Source organism: Hibiscus syriacus, unplaced genomic scaffold (assembly GCF_006381635.1).
Source record: "Hibiscus syriacus cultivar Baekdansim isolate YM2019G1 unplaced genomic scaffold, ASM638163v2 tig00003041_pilon, whole genome shotgun sequence".
Lineage (NCBI taxonomy): Eukaryota > Viridiplantae > Streptophyta > Magnoliopsida > Malvales > Malvaceae > Hibiscus > Hibiscus syriacus.
In genome coordinates, this window is record NW_024061960.1 from 5,008,461 (window position 1) to 5,022,697 (window position 14,237).

Here is a 14,237-nt window from a genome sequence, read left to right on the forward strand (position 1 = left end):
TTTTTCTTGCACAAAAAAATCCTTACAACAAATAAATCCATTGGGTTTCACCTATATTAATAAGGAATATACTCTGACATTTTTTGTATACAAAAATCCTACAATATTTACTATATGTATACCAAGATTTAAGAATGATATCTTAAACATGGTTGACATTAAATTTAATAAGAATTAATACACAAATCAAACAATCTTAATAGTTAGATTATTATCTTATAAAATTTTAAGTTAAAACATCACATGCAAGAGCTTATAAATATTTATTGTTAAAAAATTAAATCTTTAAACCCAAACTAATATAACAATATAAGAGGAACTAACAAATAGTATTTTGATTCTTGTAAAAGGTGCAGTGGCCCACCAACTTGTTCATAAAATATTATTTTTAGACTGACGTCAAAAACTCATTTATTGTCTAATAGATACTTTATTAATAATATTTTTTATTATTAAATACTTTAAGTCAAAATGAACTAATTATATTATAAAATCTCTTGCGCCATGTAACATGGATTTGAGATGTACATATTATATGAATGTACAGTGTTATCTTTAATAATAAAATATTAGAGAAAAATTCTAATTTAATTGCAATTTGAACACAAACAAACCACAACTCAGTTTGCTTAGCTAAATTCAAGCTTCAGCTACTATTTGGTGTTAATGCAGAAAATATGAAGCTTTCACATTTTCCAAGATAAGGTGGGGAGACGGTAAAAATACAATAAAAATTGCTTAAAAAAAGTTATAGTTACACTGCTACAATACAGAATGCTGAAGAATTTACAATATCTTTCCTATAGAAATTGTACAAATTGGCAGTCCCTTTTGATTCATGAAGCCTTCCTAACGAGAGGACAAAAAGCAGAAATTTTGAAGGCAAGCATGGACGTGGAGTGGTAAAGAACCTCGCCCAAGTTTTACAGCAGCAATCGTCAACTGTGGGTAAGTGAAATTTGTTTTCCCGTGAATTCGAAAACCTTTCTTCGTATCTTACTTCCGGTGCCTCCGCTTCTGCTCAGATCCGTACATCCTAAACTTTCATCAAGGAATTACCACTTTTTTCTATTTGCAATAGAACAATAATTTATGTGAAGGGCAAAATGTACTAGGCTAATCGGCATTTACACTAAATGAACAGCAGCACATATAACAAAATCGTTAACTTTCAAAGGACAAATGTGTCACAAAATATTTAGATAAATATACCTATAATTTGGCTCATTTTTTAAGGATACAGATCAGTGTCGCGACGAGTCATCTTGCTGGTTGTTTCTTTACCATGAATTCTCATCCCTGGTTCCTCCAAGTAACCCCCGCGCTGCATCATTGCACCCTTTCGTTCTCTCTCTCTTCCATCATATGATTGTATCCCGGTGGAGAGAGGTGGGGGTGGAGGGGCGACAGGAGAATATTGTCCAGCATCTGATGGCAAATAGTCTCTCTTAAGTTTCCGCCTTTTGACACCAGTTGCATCTGCATCATCCTCTTTCACAACATTTGCTTTCTCTATCTCCCTCTCCCTGTCTCTCTCCCTCTCCTCCACCTACATAGACACAAATGTAAGCAAAAACCTTTGCCCAAAAAAAAAACCGCTATGATGTCAAGGCCCTGATTTTTACCCAATGAGCAATTTAGAAGTCATTTTACTCTTTTTTAGCTTCACAGTTCAGAGCCAAAATTTACAAAGTCGAGAGTCTAAGCTTAAAATATAAGATCACCGAAAATCTAACACATGAATGTGAGATCATGCAGAAAGAACAGAACAGAGAGACATGCCATATGAATATGCGACCTAAAACTCGTAGGAATAGTAGGAGACCCTAAACTTGAATAAATGAGCAGAAGAAACAAGGACTTACTAGATGTGGGATAACACTACTAAACACCAAAAATAATATAAGAGTAAAGATAGAGCATTCCAATACCTTCAATGACAACCCCTCTTTTTCTTCTCTCTTTTTCTCCCGAAACTCATCCTCTCTTCTGCGCTTTCCATCATCCTGGGAAACCAAGGATTTTTCTTCCGACCATCTCCTCTCCTTCTCTTCATGCCTTGGAGAGAGTCTTTGAGTGTATCTTGTACTACCAAACCTTCTGTCAGGATCATCATCCCTTCTACCAGTAGCATTAACAGATTGAGGTACCATATGAGGAGGTAAAGGTGGCGGTAGAGGCAAGCTTTGCGCATGAAACCGGTCATCTGCATGAGACTTTTCTATGGATGTATCAGCATACCGTACTTTACTTCTTTCTTCTTTGCTGCGCTCATCCTTGACTTTATCACCAACTCTATCCAAATTTCTATCAGTGCTTCTCTCCACAGACCGCTCTCTTCCATGTCTCTCTATAGATTTATCTCTTGATTTCTCAGTCAAAATATCATCTGCACGAGACTTTTCAGAGCGCTCCAATCTATCTCTGTAATCCCTGTCATGTCTCTCACTTCCCTTATCTTTCGATCTATCCAAAGGCTTATCCACAGTCCTGTAGCCTGTCACCTCATCGGTTCCTGGCTTGTCAAAATCAGCTGATCGATGGTCTGTGGACCTCTCCCTGTCAGATAATCGAACTTCACCATCCAGATCTTTCGACTCAATATCCCCTTTACGGCGCTTACTTAATCTATCAGACTCTTCCACAGGACTCGTTCTCTTTTGCAGCTTATCAATGGACTTTGAAGATGCAACAGAACCATCTTGCTTAGGAGAATGAACCATTCGAGAAGATTGCCTTGATGCATCTGGGACTTCGGAGCCATCATCTTTCCCTGTAGAAAAACATAAGTCAGCAAGCTTATAAACAACAATATCTGCATTTAAGTCATCCATGGATATCTATTCCAATGAACCTTTAGGTGGAGCAGCAACTGTTTTACCATTGGAAATGATAGCTGAAGAAACGTTAGTAGTCCCACCTTGTCTGCCCTCTGTATGAGAGGGAACGTCTCTGTCAGTCGCAGAAATTGCAGAAGTTTTTCCAACAGCTTTGACCGACTTGCCATCATCTTTTCCAGGATCTTGCTTCTGTGTCTTTGTCAGAGATCCACTAGGTGCAGAGCGTTTGGCAGAGGCTTTTGACTGATGAAGAGCAAAAATGTGAAATGTGAAAACCCCAAAGAAAAATACGAAGAAGTGCCAAAATCACCCATAAGGGAGCATTAGATACCTCTAATTCAGCAGAGTTCTTTGCAGGAATTTTGGCTGCGTGTTTATCCAATTTATTAGAAGAATCATCAGGCTGTTTCTGATTTTCAAGTGATTTTGCTGCTCCAGCTTGTGAAGTAGGTAAGGGAACAGATGACACAGCATCAGAACCATTGGCTGACATACTACCTTTTGTTTTCAGATCAGATTTGCCGAGAGGGGCATTTTCTGCTCTTTCTGACCGCCCGTCAGATTTTGTTCTCGGAACCTGGTCCTTGACCAAATTCACATCTGATTGTTGAGTTCCCAAGGCAACTGCCCTGCCACCAGAGGCCTCATTAACATTAACTGATGAACCATTTTGTACAGAAATTGCATTACCAGGAACAGATTTTGAAGCCAGCGGCGGCACAGGCTTCAGCTCAAGATATCCCATTCCAAATTCCTCATCAGTAACCCATGATGACTGCAAAGTATAAGATTACACATGTTAGTGCATGAAAAAACAGGAAGAATAGACATCATGATTTAAATGCAAGAATAAACACGAAACAAAAATGTCCCTGGTACTCCATCAGAATCAGACTCAAATCCTCAAATGCATCTACAGTAACCCAGCAAGCAAAAATATAAAATGTTTTCTGACATGGACCAAAACCTTTGACATGTTTTCGGCATTAAGTGGGTACAATGGATAAACAGGATCATGTTAGTTTACCTTGCGTCTTTTCCTCCAATTTTATCAATTACCAAATAGATGCTGATAAGTAGTTGGACAATTTACTATAAAAAGCAAATATTTTTTTTTAAAAAAAATTAAAATTAATTTTTTTTTTTACAAAACAAAATGCATGGTTTACTTTCATGCAACTATTATGGTTAGGTGGGTGTCCCACTTTAGCTGTTAGCTAAACTTTTAAATGTCTAATTTTTGCTTTTTTTCTTCCCTTTTCTTGCGTTTAAGCAAGAAAAAAGAAGGCAAAAATCAACCAACATAAACCAAAAAACAAACCTCTACACTTATTTTGCCAAACTGTTTTAGCTTATAGGTATAACCATAACTCATTTAACCGAGTTTTTTTTATACATTGGTGCCCATATCATCTCAAGCAGTTACCTTTCTAGCAGCCAAAGCAGCAGCAACACCTGTTGCCAACACTTTGAGATCCTCTCTTTCATCATTTTTAATTTTGGCCACCTGTGCCCAAGAGGTTAAATAAAGGAGCATATAAATATATCTAAAGAAACAAATCAAATAAGAAACTGATGGTTCTCCACATTTCTTACCCGTTTTTCTAGGTTAATTCCACTCTTTCTGGTAACAGGGAAAACACTAGAAATTTTTGTCAACATTATTAAAGCATTACGAATCTCCATGTACTCAGTTGATTCCAAGCATTGGATCAATAACCTTGTGATCCTTTGGCTCCATTTCCAATGTACCTTTCATAAAAATATAATAATAAAAGAAACAAAAACTTAATCACAGAGAAGAATTAGCATAGAAATTCAAGATAAGCATAGATAATGTAAAACAGAAGCATCATAGACTACATTCCAGAAACAGATAATTACCAGTGGTTTACATGCAGATATCTAACATTTGAGAAATTAATCCATGACTAAGAAAATATTTTGGAGTATTCCAGATACCATTACAAGACAGAAGAATGAACTATATTTATAAGTTGTTTAATGAGTAAATTTCATATGAATAATTAATTTACTCAGAAAAATACCACACAAAAGCAAAATCACATTGGATCCTTAGAAGATAATAATAGAAATACTCTCAAGATATGATAAAGTTTATTTCATGTTCATTTCATAGAATTAGAGTGCACGTAAAATCCCAATGTGTACACACTCGATAAAAGCATTCAACGCAAAACTGCTTAAAGGTGCCAACCCAATATATCATCAGTTTTAACAAGGTTAAGTGTCAAAGTCGAACCACATAACTAAGCAAATGCCCATGACAAAGTTTAAATCAATTTCAAGCTTCACATATATGATATATTTCCTCAGACAAGATGTTCATATTCACTACACAGGTTGTACGCTGCAAATTGAAACAGAGACACCAAACTACTAAATGTTTCCTCAAAATGAACCTAGTGCACTGAGAATATTACAAGAACAATTCGGTACATCTGTTTTCTTGTAAAAGATGTGTAGGCCTCACCCTCACTATCAACCAAAAGGATATCTTAAGGAACCAAAATACATAAAAACTTACCTTTATGAACTGCCCATATGTAACACGCTGGCTATTTGGATATCTATAATACACAGCAAACCCCGGCATATTTCCACACTCGTGCTCATATATGGACTCATCACTCTGCAAAGGAAGCAGTGGTCAACAAAAAACCACTCCAATCAAACTAAATGTTTCAGTTAACATTAAAATTCCTCTGAAATATCAAAGCACGTATCAAAGCAGTAAATTGATCAATATTGGGTAATATGAGCCATGAGGAAAGCTTAACGGGAATCCTGTCTACCTTCCAGTAGTATGCAATCTTTAGTGTTTCATACAGAAACCTCCCTAGTCTTCCTGCTTCATACTCAGTGCAACAGCATATCATGGGTTGTAAGGTTTTGCATATCAGAACATCGATGTGATTCACAGTGTTAAAAAAAGGTGTGCCTAGAGAATGGAGAGTATGCACAAACATTGCACAATAGACGGCATCTGGCATGCTAAAGGTACATCGAGGAAATATGCAACGCTGGAGAAACTCCATGTTAATCTTTAGAGTATCAGGGCACGAACTCAGCCATTTGTCCTTTTCACGAGTAAGTCGCCTACGGGCAGATGCAACATTTTCCTCATGCTTATGAAGTTCACAAGTTAGACGATCTAAAGCTTCCTGAATTCTTTCCTTGTCCTTTTTCCGTTTGCTAATTGCTGAACTGGAATTATCAGGAAGCTCTTCCAGAGCCTTAAGAGCAGCATGCTGCTTAGCAATTTCAGACTCATAAACGTTTCTAGGAACATAAAGATCATATAGTGTAAGCCCCCAAAATGTAGCATAAAGGTCAGGAGAGAGACTATTCCAGGCTTTAGAAGCCAACATGGTTTTAACAGTGTCAAGAAGTTCAGACCACCTGCAAAATAATGATTATTGAAAGCAATCAGAGGGGCGAGCACTTCCGAAACTGTTGAGCTGTTTATTCAGCAACATGAAAATGTCCAATGTACAGAGGACGAAAATAATATTATCACATTGTAGGCTTCCGAAGAGGACCCAAATCCAGTATCACGCGGCTAGAATCATCCTTACTGTTAGACTCTGAGCATGCCCTAGCAACATCTGCAGTTTCACTAACATCTAAAGGCCAGAAAACATCAGAACTTCCTTGACACTTGAAGAGCCTCATCACAGGACGATATATCAAAAATGCAACCTGTGTTGAGAAAAATAACCTCAAAAAACATTTCCTCATTCTATCTAACCATGTCAAGATTCCCAGGCCTCTAACATGGTGCAGCGAGAGTGAAGAACACAAATGGACTCATGAAGAACTAAACATACCTCAGGATCAAGGTGGTACAAATGCACAAGATCATCAAGTGAGGGAATTAGTTGGGCATAAGCAGCAGGTGGTATCACTGCACTACATAGGAATTCTACATACTGAAGAAGAGTCCCATGGCTTCTGTCAAACTGCTCACTAACCATCTTAATGTAAGGAGCATCTGCATTTATGACAACCCTGTAGGTGATAATAGAAATGAGGTTAAACAACTGATTCCAACAGTCACTTTATAATAGATACCTTCCATTGAAATTTATTTAGGCAGGATTGGAATCCAACTACATAATTAGTCATCAATAAACACCAAATGAAAGTCAGCAGATATGTGCATACAGAAAAACAAATTGCTAAATGTTTCCAACAAATCTTGAAATTTTGAAACTTCCTCTCTTTCATGACAGATACCTAATAATAAACAAGAAACAGCGGATAGAAATGAAATAACAAGTTCAAGAAATATTTACAAACAGAACTATAGAGAACAATATAACATGTATGGATACACAAGGGCCTACATATAACCAACAACCAACACCCAAGTGTATCTACAATAAACCATTATAGGAGCAACAATACAAATCGTTGTACAACTTACAAAGAACGGTGTTGGGCAATAAGTAACAAAAGTGGAATAGCCAACTTAGGTTCATCCTTCGGAAGCAATGAATCTCTGAGCCTATTAGTGGATTTAATCAGTGCCTGCATAAACAGTTTTTAATCAATAAAAAACAATATGCTGCGACAGATATGATAGTTTGTGGACAAAATAAAAGAGTAGAACATTTTCAAACACAAATACGTAGATGATAGTTTCTGATTTTTTCTTCCATTAAAAAAAAAGAGAGTTGTATCTACTAATTTCTTCTAAATAGTAAACAATGGAACACACCACTAATAGAAAAAAAAGTTAAAACATTAATCTTTGCTTAATGAACTAGCGTAATATCAAACTTTAAATGATCACCTTATTATTTCGAGTTACGCCAAACGAAGTCACTTGATATCGAAGAGTTTCACTTCCAGCCATTGCATCCAACTGCTCCTCGGTCAGATTTTCTGTGAATTGTACATTTGCCATTTGTTGAATAAGCTCCTGCCTCGATCATAAAACTTCCAGTTAGCAATTTTAGTTTTCAGGCTTAACGATGAAAAATCTTTAAGCTTTCGGTCTTTATGTACTATGAACCTGCAGGAGAACAAGTTCAATTCCTTGGCCCTTTTTTAACTGATTAACCAGATACTGGAAAAGGCCCCTCAGCTCCATTGATGGGTACTTCTTACACCTACAAAAATATAAAAAAAAAATAAGCATAGTGAAATCTCAAAAAAATAAATGATGAAATATATCTCAAATCTAAAGGCATATACATCATAGCCGATGTTCAATGAAAAATAAAAAATAGTAAAAATGATCTGCATGAAACAACATGAAGAAAATATAGATGAGAAAGGATTCCGGGACTTTTTCATCTCATGAATTTTAAGGGTAACACTCCAAAATCCAACAAACAGAACAGCTTTATCTATAAAGACTAAGGTTTCAAGACAACGGGATGAAAAAGCTCAAGGTTGGCCTTTTGAGCTTAGAGACACGCAAAGGGAAAAATTCCGATGTCTGCAGTTTTGAAATGACGAGAATAAAAGGGCATTCAAAAATATCTAGGAAATCTACTTCATTTTCACGTTATACGAGTGTGTTTGGAATCATACATGTGTCGATGGAACTATTAGTAGAAAAGGAAAAAAATGCATAAAAAATCTCTGAAACTAGGATTACCATGCAAATTTTGCATTCTAAGTTTCAACACATTGAAAAAAAATGGCAGACAGAGTAGGTGAGACAACAACTTAATATTCTAATCTTGTTAATAATAAAGAATCCAACTGCCAGAGGATCTGTTAATAGTCAGTCACCGGCTTATCATGAAATTCTTTCTATTCAGGTCGGAAATTAGAGCCAAAATTTAATCCTCCCACCTCCTTAAATTCAAGGAAAATAAGAAGAAAAAACAATAAAAGCTAAAACTAATAAAATCACTGAAATAATATTTAAGTAAAGAGAGAGAATGAGTGCAACTGGTAGAGAGAGGATTAGAGAAAATTTGAAAAAGTTCATTGCTTCTGGTGAGGAATGGACAGTGTTCATTGATATTCTTAGTAAGAGGGTCTCAAGACGTGTGATATGGGATTTTTTTAGTCCCTATGGTCAGATTTTAAGAATATTCATTCCACGGTTTTTAGAGAAATCAAAGTACAAGTCGACGTTTGCTTTTGTCCAATTTGCTGATGAGGAAAGTAGGAAGAGAGCTATCCAATATGTGAATGGGAAGTGTTTGATGGGAGGAAAATATCTGTAGGGGTTGCTAAGTATCAAAAGGTAAATAGGAAGGAGGTTGTTGATGGGAAGAGTACGTTGATGATCAAGTCAAGAAAGCAGGATTCGACTTAGAATGGGGTAAAGGCACAGTCGATGAAAAGCTTCAGTGATGGTAGATCGTATAAGGAAGTAGTGAAGTCTGATGTTAGCAGGCGAAGAGAACAAGAGCCAGAGATTAATGTTGAGGGTAGCAAACAGAAAGCTACTGGTGCAAGGAATGTGTGGGAGATGCTTATTTCGACAAACAATTCGGAATGGGTTAAACGATCATGAACAGGTATAATGAAATCATCTTATGAGTTCGAGTCGATAAAAGAAGCTTTGGAGTCGATAAAAGAGAGATTGATTATCGAGAGTGATAGTAAGGTGGCAATTGGTTGGGTCAAGGATGTTGGTTCTTGTCATGTCGTTTATGTTCAAGTTGTTAAGGAAATTATTCAAAAGCTTAGTGTTTATGAAGGTCTTATTAGATGGGTTAGTAGAACAGCCAATATAGAGGCGGATGTTCTAGCTAAGGCTGGTATTGGTTGAGTATTATGTTCTGTCAAGGGCTGGTTCTTTTTGGCTTTTTATCTCTGGAGGGAGATTAGACTTTGTATTACTTTGTAATGTTTTAAGATTAATGAACTCCTAGGGCACTCTTTTCCTCCTTCCGCTGATTAAGGAACTATTTTCAAGTTCCGTTAATCATGAAGGGGGTTTTTAGTGAGGCCTACTATTCCTATAAAAAAAAAAAGAGTTCAGGTGTCGAGATGGGGATAAGCTTGGAAGGCTTGCATCATCACATTTGCCTCGGTTGAAGAATTCTCTTATGTTTGGGAGAATAAGATGGAAGAGCCGTCCTCGTGTTTCGATTGGTTAGCTCCGATATTAAATGAGAATGGAATACCTTTGTCTTTGTGCCAGATAAAATTGTGTGGTTTGCCTCTACTATGCTGGAATGAGGCTTTCTTGGAGAAACTTACAGGGAAATAGGGAAGGTTCATTTGTTTCAAGGATGAATCACTGCAAAGGTTTTGCTCAGGGTGGAGAGTCCATTCGATGTTCCTGAAACAGTTACTGTAGGCTCTTATGGTAGATCTTTCAAAGTTAAGATTTCCATGGGGTCTGTGTTGATTCAGCCGAAGGAGTTGGGGAGGAAGATGGATGAGAAAATTTCAAATAAGTTGAACAGTAATTACATCTTATCTGAGGCAGGGGATGATTGTGTTCATGCTATGGCAGTTGATAGAGAAGAGTCAGTAGAGTTTTCTAGGCATAAAGTTATCTCTTGGCTGAATAATGGCCATATCAGTGATATGAATGGAGTTAGTGGGGGACAGGCTGTATAAGGAAGTCAAATGCAGAAACTTCTAATTGTGAGCTGTCAGGTTTTGTGGATAGTAGGTCAATCCAAGTGGGAGGCCACGTGGGGCTAGGTCTGAGAGAAAATATTTTACCTGTTGAAGATACTAAATCTGATGACGAGGTTTCCTTAACCTTTACTAAGAAAATTTATCCTTCTGGGCCTGCTTATAATATAAAATGGATTGGAGATAAATTCATTCTTCAGCCCAATTTCAGTTCAGCTAATCCTATGAATTCTGAAGAAGATGTTGAGCCTAGGCGAGTAACAATAATTTCATGGGGGGAAAAGGAACTGGCGCAAGGTGAACAGAGTGTCGACTTGGTTGTGGAGCAGTCTGATGGGTAGAGGAGTAAACAGTAGGATCTTGTTTTAGGTCCTTATAGGCAGAATAATTTTCATAGGGATAGCGTATCAGGTGACCAAGAGGTTGATTCAAAGAAGAGGAAGGAGGTTATGGAGAATTACCAGGGCAGTTTTAAGGAGGGTAGTGTTTCTAATTTGAGTGTCAGAGAACGAATCTCGGTTTTAAGAGATGGAACCAGTTCAGGATTAATGGTGGATGATAGAAATTTAGTTAAGGAGAGCAGTTTGGATTCTTCAAGATATTCTATTCAGGACTTTTCTCGGGTAAAAAATTCAATGAACCGGAGAAGGTTAAGAATTGCACCATGTCACTCGGGTAGTGTGTGCTCGGAGGGCGAAGTGGAGGTGAGCTTTTATGATAGAGTTTATAGGAGGGTGATTAATAGTATGGTCAAGGAATCCTTGGAGCTACCAGGGAGGTCTCTCAGCCTTCTCAAGAGTATGTTCAAGCCAGAGCCGAAGCTGCAGCTACTAGGGAAGTATGTGACATGCTGAGAATTTTTTTTTTTAAAGGGGGACAATAGATTATAGAAGAGATTTTCAGGATGGAGATGTTGGGGTCTGTAAAGGGTTCCTGACTATAATTTGAGGATTGATTTTGGTGTTGTATGATATTAAATCAAATGTCAAAAATAAAAATTATGGAAGGGAGGCTTTGTCCTTTTGGTTTGAAAGGTTGGAGCCTGTGATGGAAGAGAAGGGTGTTCCTTTACCTTATTGTGCAGTATCCATGATGGGTGTCCCATTAAATTGTTGGTCAGTTTCATTCTTTTCCAGTTTGGCAGCGAGATGGGGTAAAGTAGTGAAGATTCAGGAGCAGACAGCTTAAAGAGTTGATTACAGGGTGGCTCAGATGTTGTTAAGGGTTGAGAGCCTGTTTGACATCCCTCCACATGTCATCATTAATACTTGTGGTAGGTCATTCACTATTAAGATTAAGGTAGATAGCAGCGAGGATTTCTTTCCTGAGCTTGAAGATGGGGTTGAGGAAGATGGTTCTGTAGAAGGAACAGTGGATCCTTGGGAGGAGGCTTCGTCGGAAGGGAGTAAAAGGGAGGATCGAGGAGGTATGCAAGTGTAGTTGAATATCCAGCAAATGTCAGACTATGAATAGGGCTGAAGAGTGGGTTCGAGGTATTTCTTAGGGGGTGGCTAACTTAACGAGGGTAATTTGAAAAAAAACGAAGTCAATAAAGGTTTAATTGTTGACGTTTGTACCGAGGGGACAGTACTAGGTGAAAGTTTCAGTAAGCAGATAGTGTCAGGGGCAATTTCTGAGGGGAGGAAAAAGGTGTCCAACTTACAAGGAGACACCTCGGGGAAAGATAAAGGTGTTCAAGATGATGGACTTATTTCCAGCATGGGTAGGTTAGAGGTGTTTGGGCCTGAGCAGGATAGTCCAAATTCAAACACAAATGGTAATAAGATTGAAGATTCAATATCTGTTACACCGGTTGAAAATGGTTTGCAGATTGGGTCTGAGAATTCTTCACAGCGACGACCTTCTGAGAGGAGTGCGTCGGTTAGTAAAGTCGAAAGAGGTTTCCATAACAAGGTTTATGCTAGGAGATGGGATGCTAAAAGTTGTGGCGGTAAGGATGCTGATTTTGTTTCAGAAAATGAGAAACAAGGGAAGGCAGAAGCATTAGAAGTTTGGAATGTATCTAAATTGTTGGGGGTAAAGTTTAAAGGAGAAAAGGATTTCGTCACCAGAGTTGCTCCTTTGGTAAAAGACAGGGATGATTAAAGGCTGGTGGTAGGACTAGGGGATTATGGTTATGAAATATATATGATGGTAGAGTGGTCCATTATGTGTTGGGATGTTAGGGGTTTGGGGAGGAGGGTTAAAGCTCGAGCTATTAGGAGATTTGTTGAGGAGAAAAAACCGACAATTTTATTTTTACAAGAATCCAAATTGGAAGTTGTCAGTACTATGTTAATAAGGAAAATGGGAGGCAAAATTCTTAATGGTTCGGTGGTTGTGCCTGCTATTGGTTCTACTGGTGGACTAATATCTTTGTGGAATCAAAAGGTATTTGTGGTACAGGAAGAGGTTATCCAAAGTAGATTTGTGGCCTTAAAAGGGTGGATGGATGGTTTTCCAGGGATGTGTTGTTTTATAAATGTATATGGTCCAAGTGTAGAGGCTGATAAGGAGATGTTTTTTAGGGAATTATCTTCGTTTCTGGAACAACTAGATTGTCCAGTGTGCATAGGTGGAGATTTCAATGCAATAATGACTCGGGAAGAGAAACTAGGAGGTGATGTGAATTCGGCTTCAATGAATATTTTTCGAGAATTTGTTTCTAAGGCGAATTTAATTGATTTGCCTTTAGTTGGAGGTCAGTTTATGTGGTGTAATAACAGGGAAGTTCCAACTTTTGAGAGTTGGATCGGTTTTTAGTTGATCAGAGTTTTTTTTCATACTTCCCAAAGATCAGTCAATCTTTGCAACCTTGGTCCATTTCTGACCATAATTTTATTCTGCTGGACAATAAGGTATGTAATTGGGGACCGAAGCCGTTTCGCTTGTTTAATTATATGTTGGAGGAGGAATGTTTTAGTGAGTTGTTGAAAAAGGAGCTGCTTAAATTTGGTACACAGAAGAATTCGATGTCCATTTCCAAAATAATTAACAGGGTGAAGAACGTGGCAAAAAATTGGGATAGAAAGGGTTTTCTTCAATTACCAAGCAAAATCAGATCGTTGGAGGAAGTTATCTAGGGTATGGAAATGAATTTGTAACAAGGGACTTCTATGGTGTCAATGAATTCTATTGTTGAAGCAAAGAGACAACTATGGGAGCTACAAAAGAAGGAATAATCAATTTGGTTGCAAAAGTCTAGATTGAAATGGAGTTTAAAGGGGGATAAGAACACAAGGTTTTTTCATCACAGTGCAACAATTAGAGGGAGGATAAATTGCATTAAGTCCCTCAAAGTTGACAGCGAAATCATAGAAGATCCTACTTCAGTTAAAGCAACAGTGGTGGAGTTCTTTAAGGGGTTATTTAATAAAAAAAAACACATTGGAGGCTGAGGAATTAAATTTGGATTTTCTTAAACTTTTAGAAGGTCAGAGTTCAACTTTGGAGAAGCCTTTTTCTGAAGAGGAAGTGTGGGAAGTTATTGTTCATTCGGATATCAATAAAGCTCCGGGCCCGGACGGTATGAATTTAGGGTTTGTTAAGAAGTTCTGGAGTTTTTTGAAGGATGATGTGATGTTTTTTAGGGATTTCTATGTGGGGAAGGAGTGGGAGTCGGAGATGAATTTTTCCTTCATTTCCCTTATTCCAAAGAAGGCAAATCCGGAGAGATTGGAAGATTTTAGGCCTATTAGTCTAGTGGGAGGATTATATAAAGTTCTATCTAAAGTCTTAGCTAGAAGATTGAGTTTGTGTATTAATGATATTATGAGTCCGTCTCAATTTGCTTTCATCCCGGGTAGAAACATA

At 37.5% G+C, this 14,237-nt stretch overlaps 1 protein-coding gene across 2 annotated transcripts in view; it reads right to left on the bottom strand.

Moving 5' to 3' along the window:
* Window positions 1-717: 717 nt before the first annotated feature.
* LOC120169739 (THO complex subunit 2-like) overlaps window positions 718-14,237 on the bottom strand; it is a 41,917-nt gene continuing 28,397 nt past the window's right edge. Inside the window, exons 20-33 of one of the 2 annotated variants that reach the window (XM_039177872.1) lie at window positions 7,882-7,978; window positions 7,660-7,788; window positions 7,291-7,394; window positions 6,692-6,872; window positions 6,382-6,563; window positions 5,657-6,263; window positions 5,389-5,493; window positions 4,437-4,592; window positions 4,267-4,347; window positions 3,172-3,615; window positions 2,921-3,083; window positions 1,932-2,773; window positions 1,242-1,549; window positions 718-1,036 (exon numbers count right to left, since the gene is read on the bottom strand). In XM_039177872.1, coding sequence (XP_039033803.1) covers window positions 997-1,036; window positions 1,242-1,549; window positions 1,932-2,773; window positions 2,921-3,083; window positions 3,172-3,615; window positions 4,267-4,347; window positions 4,437-4,592; window positions 5,389-5,493; window positions 5,657-6,263; window positions 6,382-6,563; window positions 6,692-6,872; window positions 7,291-7,394; window positions 7,660-7,788; window positions 7,882-7,978 — 3,439 coding nt within the window. In that variant the 3' untranslated portion in view covers window positions 718-996. Of the gene's footprint in view, window positions 1,037-1,241; window positions 1,550-1,931; window positions 2,774-2,881; window positions 3,084-3,171; window positions 3,616-4,266; window positions 4,348-4,436; window positions 4,593-5,388; window positions 5,494-5,656; window positions 6,264-6,381; window positions 6,564-6,691; window positions 6,873-7,290; window positions 7,395-7,659; window positions 7,789-7,881; window positions 7,979-14,237 lie in introns of both variants that reach the window. The other variant, XM_039177865.1, reaches the window with a different exon arrangement.